Source organism: Cydia fagiglandana, chromosome 8 (genome assembly GCF_963556715.1).
Source record: "Cydia fagiglandana chromosome 8, ilCydFagi1.1, whole genome shotgun sequence".
Lineage (NCBI taxonomy): Eukaryota > Metazoa > Arthropoda > Insecta > Lepidoptera > Tortricidae > Cydia > Cydia fagiglandana.
The window spans coordinates 17637292-17649487 of record NC_085939.1 but is presented as its reverse complement, the minus strand read 5'-3'; the positions used below and the strand labels follow the sequence as shown (position 1 = coordinate 17649487).

Below are 12196 nucleotides of genomic sequence, written 5' to 3'. Positions count from 1 at the left end.
TTAGACAAACAATAAAACGGTTTTAGCTCGCCTATTTTATCATAAACTTACCAATAATAAACATTTTTGAATTTTATTGTATATTATTTTATTGTATAAAATTTTATTCAAATTGCGACAATTTAATAGTACTCACCCTTTATGTTCTAAAATGACAAAATATAATAAACTAATACTAAAATCGGATGAGGAAACTGAATTTTGCCCCTCCGATGTAGAGTCGTTGGTTATTTGAAAAATCTTTGTCGATGTTGTGCAACCTCTAAATGTTGACCGATTTTAATTTTTTTTAACGTATAGTATTATTTATCAGTTAGAACAAGAATTCGAGCAAAGCCAGATGAAAATCGAGAATTCGGATAAATTAAACACCCTAACATATGATAAATAACCGAAAATCTTAGCCCTACTGGGATTTGTTAGCTACGCGTCCAATACGCAGTTCGTCCAAATCGCATTTCGTCCATTCGTCTACTACGCAGTTCGTCCATAAGTGATGCGTTCATTTCTATCATTGGTAAGTTGCGTTCTGGCGCGCGAGTCCATGTCCATACTTGAAGTCGCGCTAGATGTATGAAGTCGCGCGAGAACGCAACTCACTGCCGTATTCGAACTTCAAGATATTCACAAGAGACGACACGTACTAGTTCCATTCTAGATACGTTATAGTTTAGATATCAACTAGTTCTCTTTTGCAGCGCAATTCGGGCAACCAATGTCACTTTTACGTTAGATAGAGTAAGATATCTATTAGATGTGAATTGGATCTCCTGTGGAAGTCATATCCTGTGGAAATCGTTCAAGAGTATCTCCAGAATCGCGCAAATGTCAAACTGACAGGTTAGATCTTACATATCGTTATCGTATCTTGGTGATGTCTAAAAGATATCTAATAGATGTCTATTTCAAAATCCAAATCTGGCCGTCATGCTCGTATCAATTTGGACAACAATCCGTATACTGTTCCACAAACATCACAACTCGGTTAGTGTTTGTTTGGATGTTATTATTGTGTTAGCCGCAGTCAAAGGGCTATATAAATTGATTTTAGTTAGAACTTGCTGCTCGTGTTCGGTCTTGCTGAAACTTTCATAATACATACAGCGCTACACTCCTTTGTATGCCTGTTTTTAAATAAATTACGCACGCCGCATATGCACGAAATAAAGCATTAGAAAATTATCAAACAAAGTAGACTTTTTAACACAATTTCTTTTCTCGTAAGACAGGGCATTTTTTTTGTTTTTGAATTTGGAACTTGTTTTTTTTTTTTTATATGACGTAAACGGTAAGTATTACGTACACGGGGACTTACGAGGCTATTTTATCAATCGGATAGAACTAAAATAAAAAACGGGCAAGTGCGAGTCAGACTCGCGCACGAAGGGTTCCGTACCATAATGCAAAAAAAAAAACAAAAAAAAGCAAAAAGAAAACGGTCACCCATCCAAGTACTGACCCCTCCCGACGTTGCTTAACTTTGGTCAAAAATCACGTTTGTTGTATGGGAGCCCCATTTAAATCTTTATTTTATTCTGTTTTTAGTATTTGTTGTTATAGCGGCAACAGAAATACATCATCTGTGAAAATTTCAACTGTCTAGCTATCACGGTTCGTGAGATACAGCCTGGTGACAGACGGACGGACGGACGGACGGACGGACGGACAGCGAAGTCTTAGTAATAGGGTCCCGTTTTACCCTTCGGGTACGGAACCCTAAAAAGTAAAAGTTTTTACGGTGCCCCAAAAAAACTATCAACGATCCAAGTGTTGATTACAAACTCCGCCAATTATTGTCGTTTGGTAAACTTTAGCCAATTATCCATCGTTCAACGAAATTCGTGTGAAATTGTCAATGTCAAAACGATTATCGTCACGGTCCTTGACAATGTACCTTCGTGAAGTATCGATCTGTTTACTACGAAAAACCTATTCTGATTTTAAAATTTGCTATCGTTTTCATCTTGTTTTGATATGACTTCGACAATCGCTCACGCCGCGCGCTTTAAAGATAGGAGAGAAACTTACCTATGCTAGACCGCCAGTAGGGCTAGGATGTTCGGTTTAGGGTTTCTGCTCGAGAATTCCCGAGGCGAGAAATCTCGAGAAATTTGTCCTAAGTCGAGACAGGAAAAAAATAATCAATGCCTCGAGAACTCGAGAAATAAATCTCTTGTGATAAGTAAAAAGAAAACACGCGTATAACACATGATGTGTCTATAATGTATTTCTTTAGGTAGTTAAATAAATATGAACAATGTTTTTTTTACATTTTCAGGTAGGAACCTACTTAAAACATTTATTACCAATCAAATAAAAAACTACCTTGAGCCGTCCCCTATCATTCTAGCTTTAACCAATTTTCGTGTTTTGAAACTTTTGAACTATCAAGAATATCATGATTCATGACATTCATGTAGTGTCTTTTTATTGAATTATAGGTAGGGTTTCTGCTCGAGAATTCCCGAGGCGAGAAATCTCGAGAAATTTGTCCTAAGTCGAGACAGGAAAAAAATAATCAATGCCTCGAGAACTCGAGAAATAAATCTCTTGTGATAAGTAAAAAGAAAACACGCGTATAACACATGATGTGTCTATAATGTATTTCTTTAGGTAGTTAAATAAATATGAACAATGTTTTTTTTACATTTTCAGGTAGGAACCTACTTAAAACATTTATTACCAATCAAATAAAAAACTACCTTGAGCCGTCCCCTATCATTCTAGCTTTAACCAATTTTCGTGTTTTGAAACTTTTGAACTATCAAGAATATCATGATTCATGACATTCATGTAGTGTCTTTTTATTGAATTATAGGACCATGTAATAAGTGTAATAACAAATATTACAAAACTAAATTACTATTGATAAATCAAATCATCCCGTCATATTCCTATTAGCAAAATATTACAATTTTAGCAGCTTTATTGTTACGTTGAGTAAGTACGAGTAATTCATAGTAAGTAGTAAAACTTCTGTAAGTTTTGTCACATCGAGTTAAATTTATTGACTTGAATATTGCTGCCTAATAAAATACCATATTGTAGTTTGTTTACATTTTGTTGAATACCTACCTAAAGAAATACACTATAGCATAACACATCGCCGGTGCGCACGCCTGCACCTATAGTTTTTTTGTTGTTGTATTTTTGATTATTAAGTGCAATTTATGGTGACTAAAAATTTACCATATTTTTGATTATTGATCTCACCTACGAGTCTGATTTGTAAAAAAGCAAAAAAATTGAAATAACATGGTGTTTTTTGGAGCTTTCAAAATTTCTCGAGATACTCGAGAAACTCGAGAATTCTTGGTCGAGAATTCCCGTGCCTCGAGAAATTAAAAAGGTCGAGAAACCAGAAACCCTAGTTCGGTTATTTATTATCTGTCATTATGCCTGTCACGTTTTAACAAGTATGTAAGTGCGAAAGTGACGCATGACATGACAAGTGATAAAAATGCGACCGTGACGACGCAGGAGCGGTATTTAGATTTTAAAATCACACATATTTTGCTTAAATTATGTATTTCCGTACTGCATAATTATAGCGTGTGTAACCCGTGTATACAGTGTGGTATAGAGAGTCATGGAGCGCACCATACTCGGCATCAAAATTCAAAACCGAGTGACGAAGGTCGAGATCCGACGTCGCACCAAGGTGCAAGACGTCAGATACGTTATAACCAAAGTTAAATGGAGTTGGGCGGGACATCTTGCCAGGCAGAGTGATGGCAGGTGGGCCAAAATGTTCACGGAATGGTGGCCGCTTTTAGACAAAAGGTGTGCCTGGTGTTCGTTGGCTCGTTGGGTGTGGACGCCATTCGGCAGATTGCGGGTCAATTCTGAGATTGTCTCAGGACCGAAATAAGTGACGAAGGTACCTACTCGAAGAGAGGTCGTATTTTTATTGGCTGTCACATTCTAACAAGTCTGTAAGTGCGAAAGTGACAGGCATAGTGACAGGCGATAAAAATCCTACCATACTACTGCTGCTCTAGGCCTAGCACATGATTGGCGCGACAGTATCTCGCGGCGAGATAGACTACCCGTTATTTTCTATGTTAATTAAAGAGGGACGGGTAGTCTATCTCGCCGCGAGATACTATCCCGCCAATCATGTGCTAGCCCTGCTGTGCTCAGCAGTGGGCGATAAAAGTTATGATGATGATGAACCCGTGTAGTAAATTCCTGAATAGAATGAAACGTGGCATACTAACGGCCTTGACCTATTCTTATTGACTTCAAGCGCACCTTTACGTGAGGTCTCTTATCACGCACGCTATGCATAGCGTTTCCGTATTTCAAGGTCAAAGTAACAGTGGTTTCATTGAGTAAATTATTAGTTAATGATTAGGAATAACGAGCCCTTTGTCGTTCCTGACACGGGCTGTACTTGAGTTCATTGTTTTGACGTTTTGAAGGATAATCATTAAACTGTACGGGCCTGATTTAATTATGTTTATCGCTTTCTTATAATAAATGCCGTCAAAATGAAAGATAAAGACAAAGGATTCATAGCTATATTAGCTATAGTGCGACATACAGGGTAATTTTTGGACCGTTAGCCATATTGTACGAGGTGATAAGGTAGGCCATACTGAACAACTTTTGCTATGGGACCAACCCCGATATACCAAAAAAAAATTTGGCCGTCCCATAGAAAGTGTCGACATCCACTCGACCAAAATGTATAAAACGACCAAAAAATTTTGTGATTGGAGAGTTGGTCCCATAGAAAAAGTTGTTCAGTATGGCCTACCTAATCACCTCGCACAATATGGCTAACGGTCCAAAAATGACCCTGTATAATAGTATAAATTAAATAAACTGGAACTTAAAAAAATTCCATACTATACTCTGTATCTTTAGATAAAAGCTCTTTAGATATCTTTTTATTTAAATAAAAGTATCGTGGTGATATCGTTGTACACTCGTCTCGCTTTCAACAAATCGCTAGTGTGGCCGCGCTCTTAGGGCTTCCCTTAAGAATGACGTCAAAGCAAATGATTAATAGTAGCATTAGAAATTTCATACCATGCAATTATGGATATGTGAACTTCGCAAAGTATTTTATCGATTATTGATTTCATGCCCTTGGTTCTTGAAAACAACAATTAAGTACCCGACGGACCATGAGTCACTAAAAGTGTCACAACTGACAGACATATACGCTTACGTCCACGTAATTTACTTTCTATACATTTTGCTCGCATTAATATGCGAGTACGAGCAAGATGCATAGAAAGTTACGTTCTCAATAGCATTTAAATGTCAGTGCCAAACTGCAGGTAGCCACAAAGGTCGATTCTATTTCAAAAAATTCTTCTTCCTGGCGTTATCCCGGCATTTTGCCACGGCTCATGGGAGCCTGGGGTCCGCTTGACAACTAATCCCATGATTTGACGTAGGCACTAGTTTTTACGAAAGCGACTGCCATCTGACCTTCCAACCCAGAGGGGAAACTAGGCCTTATTGGGATTAGTCCGGTTTCCTCACGATGTTTTCCTTCACCGAAAAGCGACTGGCAAATATCAAATGATATTTCGTACATAAGTTCCGAAAAACTCATTGGTACGAGCCGGGGTTTGAACCCGCGACCTCCGGATTGAAAGTCGCACGCTCTTACCGCTAGGCCACCAGCGCTTCAATTCTATTTCAAAAAATTGAAAACCTTGACGATCGTCTTGATGATTGGCATGCATCTGAAACTCACGACTTTCACTTCATTTCGCATGCACTAATGCAGCGGTCGGCAACCTGCGGCCCGCGGGCCGCATGCGGCTCGTAAACCTGTCACTTGCGGCCCGAGTGCCGCCTTGGCTATTTTGTATGTAATAATGACAAACGACAATGTCTCATAAAGCCATAAATATTAACAAAGTACGGCCCGCGTCACCTCCGTTAACTATTATGTGACCCTTGGCTGCTAAAAAGTTGCCGACCGCTGCACTAATGAAACCAGCGTGAGCGATCTTCGAGGTAGTATCAAAACAAGCTAAAAATCATATCACATTGTTAAAACAGAATCGATTTCCTGAAATAGATACCACACGGTTAACTGACAGTTCGTAAACCTTATTACAAAAGGCATAAGGTCCAGCGATGGACAGTTAAGACTAACTGTTTGTACATCAAACTTTAGGCACGTCGCCAAACCCACTGATTCGTCTACGTTGATCACGTAGGCTATCGTAGGACGTGTAGTACGTGCTACGTGTCTACGACGTATTTGTAGATGCCATTTGCGTAGGAGGCCGATTCTATGTGTAAAATCTTAACTTGTTTGATTATAGTCATGATATATGACTGTCTGCCGGATTCGAACTTTAAGATACGTCAATTAATAGATCTAGTAACGATATGGATTACATGTGTCAGTGTCAAAAGTGACGTTTTTGTTTGAAGAAACGTCACATTTGACACTGACATATCTAATTCGTATCGTTTCTAGATCTATTAATTGACGTAGCTTAAAGTTCGAAGTAGGCCGTTAACAGTTCTTTTTGAAAGTTAAAGATTGTGATCTTGTTTGAAACAACCTTGGCACGCTTTAGTGCATTACGCGCGGACCCATGAGAACCCCTAGTGTAAATTTCATTCGATAGCGTGACGAGCGTTCGCGTTTGTTAGAAAATTGTTATCGACTTTGCCCAGTTGTTCCTAACACGCAGAGGAACATCCGCTTCAAAAGTAAACTATAGTTTGGCCCAGAACCCCTAGTGCAAATTTAGAACCCCTAGTACAAATTTAGAACCCCTAGCGTAAACTCAGAACCCCTAGTGTAAATTTCATTCGATAGCGTGACGAGCGTTCGCGTTAACGACGCGGATTCAGAACAGCGCGCCCAACGGGACGTTTTGGAAACTCAAAATCCCATACAAAATGACACTTAACGCAAACGTGTACGTCACGTCAGCTATCGAATGAAATTCAGACTAGGGGGATCGAAGTATCGTATATCGTATCTTTTATCGATCCTAAACTCCGATGTCTAATTATGACTTACAAAATCTGAATGCAGCAAGACTTTAGTTTGTAAATGGATATAATAAAATCTACAAGTTATCTTCTAAATTGCAGACATTTCAAAAGTTTTGTTCCAACATAATCCTCTGTCTGAATGAAAAATGTAAACACAGATAAAAACTTTCTGTTTTCCTTTTGTTTCAGCAATTCGACGCTATGTGTAAAGCGGAGATATCATTTTTAATACCAAGAATACTTCTAAACGTAAGTTATTTTGCATATTCATTTTTTTTTGTACTATATATGGATTAGATATGTCAGTGTCAAATGTGACATTTCTTCAAACAAAAACGTCACATATCCAATCCATATCATTTCAAGAGCTATTAACTGACGTATCTTAAAGTTCGAATTGGGCCGATAGGCATGATATGAAATCAGGACTTTCAGATCTAATTTATAACCTGTTTTTTAAATCAGAATACGTCTGTCTGTGTATAAAATGAAAGTTATTAATGAAAGACCGCAAAAATGGCGACACTAATTAAAATGTCAGAGTTAAGAAAGTAGGTTTAATTAAGTTTCCGAGAAAGGACTAATCCCTATCTGAATCCTCGGCGAAGTTTGTAAAAGAGTTCTGTTGGGGTAAAAAACAAGTCAAATTAAAAATTTACGGAAACTGGAGAAAGGAGCGAATATTTTAAGTAATAACCATTGTATTTAGATAACAGCCTTGTAGGTGTATTCTGATTAACTCAATTTAATTTTTTTGATACGGTATAAAGATAGTATTTTATGAAACCGTTGTTTAAGAGAGGTCAAGAAAGGCGAGTGGTGTGAGTAACTATTTGAGGCGAAAACGGATAATAGTTATGCATCTTATACAGTATGTATCAGAACGAAAGGCAATGAAAGAGACCCATTAATGTTTAGGTCATACTGAGTAACTTTTGCTATGGGACCAACCCCGAAAACGCGGAAAAATAAGTTTTCCGTAAACAAAGTTTTGTACGGAACACTAATAATTGACTCCCATAGAAAATTAAATTTTATTCAACATCAGACCAGAAAAATGTATGAAACATTCAATTTTTTTACCGCGTTTTCGGGGTTGGTCCCATAATAAAAGTTACTCAGTATGACCTAAACATTAATGGGTCTCTTTCTTTGCCTTTCGTTCTGATACATACTGTATAAACATACAGGTTATATTTTGTTATAAAATATACAGGGTGATTTTACAATTTTTTTTTGTGCAGTGCCTGTGCATTTGGTGCGTGCTACGGCTGTACCACCTCCTCCGAGCCGGCGTGACCTGGAAGGGAGCCGCGGCCATCGAACTGTGACTATTGGACGACAACCCCCCGGGACCCCGCGAGTCGACATTACTGCTTGGGGGGGCTGAGAGCGACACTGACGCTAGTCTTCACTCGCTCTGACTAATCTATCTCTTTCTAACATATGCTGTCTGAGATCTGACAGAGAGAGAACCCAAAAATTTGGATAGCAAAAAAAAGGATGACTGTAAATTATACTGGCGCTTAGTTCAGTAAAAAAAAAATACTGCCGCATATTGTTGATATATTTTATTAACAAACGTTTGCGTTTGTGTATCAAAACTAAAGGAGAATATGTTGAAAAGATTTCTTTTCGATTTAGTTAAAATGATCATAGTTTTATTTTTTCATGACATTTTCTAAGTAAGAAAAATATATATATGGTAAAATTGTCAATGTATTTTTGGGTCATCCTGTAGGTATTATTTTGTAAGTATATTTAATAAGTCTGTGACTGACTTTCAATTCGAATATCAAAGTTTGATATCGAAAATGTGACAAAAAATCTACAATATAACGAGCTATCACTAAAAGACCTTCAAAATAAGCTCAATGATAAGCCCCGTGCATGGACTATAGGGGGCAGCAGGAGCCGTCAGATTTTTGGCGCGAGGCGTAAATGTGTCGTTTATGCTTCCATGTAGCCCACAAGATGGCAGAACCTAGGAAACGTACCGACGATGAACGGTAGATGGTAGCACTTGCTATGGCAATTTACATGTGCACAATTATGTTTCCGATTCAGGCCACAAGATCCTCCAACGCGCACGGTACCTTATGCGACGCCGAAAGGCTTTTGTTGATACTTGCATGATCAAAATTAGACAGTGCACAAATTTTTGGTTGAGTAAGTATACTTAAATTATATAGAGTTACTGCTTTTGTCTAATTTGATAACGAAACAATATTGCCGTGGCATTAGGTCAAATCGGCCCGATGCGAATACGAATGCTTAATTGCCGCAGCAAAAGCGTGAAAATTGAAAATTTGTGCCCTGTCTGAAATGCCACACTGTATAATATAACTGTAAATACTGTTTGTCTGTAAATGTTCCAAGCTGTAAATAAGTTCCTTGTAATAGATATATTCGTATAAAAGATAAAGTTAGAAAGAGTGACATTCAGATTGTAAAATTTGTACAAGTTTTGATATTGTTACGACTCCCGTGCACTAAATAGTTCGAGAGAAACACCAAATGTGACACACACAATCAAAACAGAAACAATCCAATATCAAAACTTTTACAGATTTTGAAATCAGAATACCGCTCAAGCTTGCCGCTTGTATATACAGAGGCATTTGTGAAATTGTTAATGCCTTGATTTTATAATAAACGATGTTATTATATTAAACTATAGACAGTAAAGTGTTAGAGCGTTTTTACAATGTCCGATACGATATCGGATGTAGGATCCTACATCCGCGTAGACAGGCCGCGGGGCGGCGCCCGGGCGCCTCACACAAACAAATATTACCGGTCCGACAGCTGACGAAGGGGCTCCGACAAGGCTGAATATCGGATGTCGGAAGGCGCCTATGACAAAAACAGCTGCAGGAGAGTGCCATTGGCATTAAGTCCGCCTTTTTGGCGTTACTTATAATTTTTTAGTGATAATGTTTTAAGCAATACTGTAAGCGTCCTGAATAAATTTATTCTTTTTCATTTTCTTCAAATGCATAAATAAATACAGAGAAACACTTATCTTACATTTTACTTGCTTCCGACATCCGATATCGGATCGGACAATGTAAAAACGCTCTTAATGTGACGTTCGGATTTCAACTGCAGCAGTGTTACTGTTGCAGCGTCGTTATTGCTCCGCTGTTTCTGTCAATTTCCTTTATAAAATGAGGTTCGCCGCCGCATTACTGCCGCATAATCGGGGCCCGATTCGAATTTTGAAATAGACATCTATTAGATATCTTTTAGACATCACCAAACTTGGTGATCGTAACTACGATAACGATATGTTTAAGATCTAACCTGTCAAATTTGACATTTGCGCGATTCTGGAGATACTCTTGAACGATTTCCACAGGATATGACATAGAGATCAAATTCACATCTAATAGATATCTTACTCTATCTAACGTAAAAGTGACATTGGTTGCCCGAATTGCGCTGCAAAAGAGAACTAGTTGATATCTAAACTATGACGTATCTAGAATGGATCTAGTATGTGTCGTCTCTTGTGAATATCTTGAAGTTCGAATACGGCAGTATATCATTCATTCCACCACTCATTTTATCAAGGTAATTCACAGATACAGCAGCGGCAACAACGACGCCGCAACTGTAATGCGGCTGCAGTTGTTATCTGAACGTGACCTTTAACCAACCTCATCAAGGCGAGATGTGCTCAAAGCGATTTGAACGGCTCGATTCGGGAAATGAATTAGAGGTTCACTAGATATGAAATAGTAAAGATATGTGACGTTCGACGGCAAAAGGTACCTTATGACGGCTGGCGCCGCGATTCGGGAAATTAATTAGAGATTCATTAGATACAAATTGTAAAGATATGTGACGTTCCACGGCAAAAGGTACCTTATGGCGGCTGGCGCTTACGTCGCTGCGCTGCAATAATATTGGAGCGGCGTTAATAATAGCATAAGCGCCAACCGCCATAAGGTACCTTTTCCCGTGGGACGTCACATATCTTCACTATATCGTATCTAGTTAAGCTCTAATTCAATTCCCGAATCGCGCCGGAAGTATTTTCTAATACGTTACCTGTTCTTTCGATAGAAAATCACCTAAATAATACCACTAATTGGTCTGTACCCCTGGTGTAAATTTCATTCGATAGAGTGACGTGACGTGTCATTTTGTATGGGATTTTGAGTTTCCAAAACGTCCCGCTTGGCGCGCTGTTCAAAATCCCATATAATAATAGATATAACGCAAACGCGAACGCTCGTCACGCTATCGAATTAAATTTACACTATTAGGGATGGGCATATCTCGCCTTACAAAACAATATATGGTCGCTATCAGATATATCGGAGCGGTCAAGGTGACCAAAAATATCTGAACACGCACTCGAACGAACTGACAATAGCGGCGTGTTCAGATATTTGTGAGCCCCTTGGCCGCTCCGATATATCTGATGGCGACTGTATTGGATCCTATATTGTTTTCTAAAGTGCCGTTACTTTGTTTAAATTAAAAGAGTAGACATTTCATGTAACATATAACAAGTACCGAGAAATGTAATAAATAAATGTCTATTAAAAATTATATTCTAGTTTAATTTATTTCCAGCATTCTAACGATTATAACTTAATCATTTAACTCTCATCATCAAGAGTCAGTTCGTATTAACGGTAACATTCCATTTCTGACCGCAGCTGCACTACTAGTACTGAACGCGTCGGTGTTATTGTCAATTTCCATAGTAAAATGCACGGTAGTGCAGCTGTCGTAAGAAATGGACTGTCACCTTAAAAATAAGATCAAAACCTTAACAAAACGTCAAATCAGAATCGACATCATAGCCCGCACACAATCATGTCTTTATTTCAGTAGGTAGGTACATATACGAAGGCGAACATATAGTAATCTCCGACATTTGTTACATTAAATGTACATGCTTGTACATGCTTGTACTTGTCCAGAGCTGTACCACTAAAGCTACACATGTTTCATCTGGGGAATAAATTCTAGCAAATATTTGGAGAGTTCCTAATGTACCTAATGCTAACAAACCGTCTGGAATAGTGATGTGCCGTTTGTGGGAATATTCCAGAAAATATTCTTTACTTAAGGAAATATCCAAAGGTACCTAATACGATCGTTTTAACTTATTTGAGAAGTATTTGCGAAAGTAGAGGATTAAAATAGAGAAAAAAAAACCGCACTAAACTTACACCGTCAGGTTAAATGGAGT

At 38.2% G+C, this 12196-nt stretch overlaps 1 protein-coding gene across 1 annotated transcript in view; it reads left to right on the top strand.

Moving 5' to 3' along the window:
* The window catches only part of LOC134666825 (uncharacterized), an 80436-nt gene extending 68889 nt beyond the window's left edge, over positions 1–11547 (top strand). The window contains exons 6-7 of the mRNA XM_063524143.1: positions 7174–7233; positions 8229–11547. Of these exons, the coding sequence (XP_063380213.1) occupies positions 7174–7233; positions 8229–8315 (147 nt within the window). The 3' untranslated portion in view covers positions 8316–11547. The remainder of the gene's footprint in view (positions 1–7173; positions 7234–8228) is intronic.
* The last annotated feature ends 649 nt before the right edge of the window (positions 11548–12196 follow it).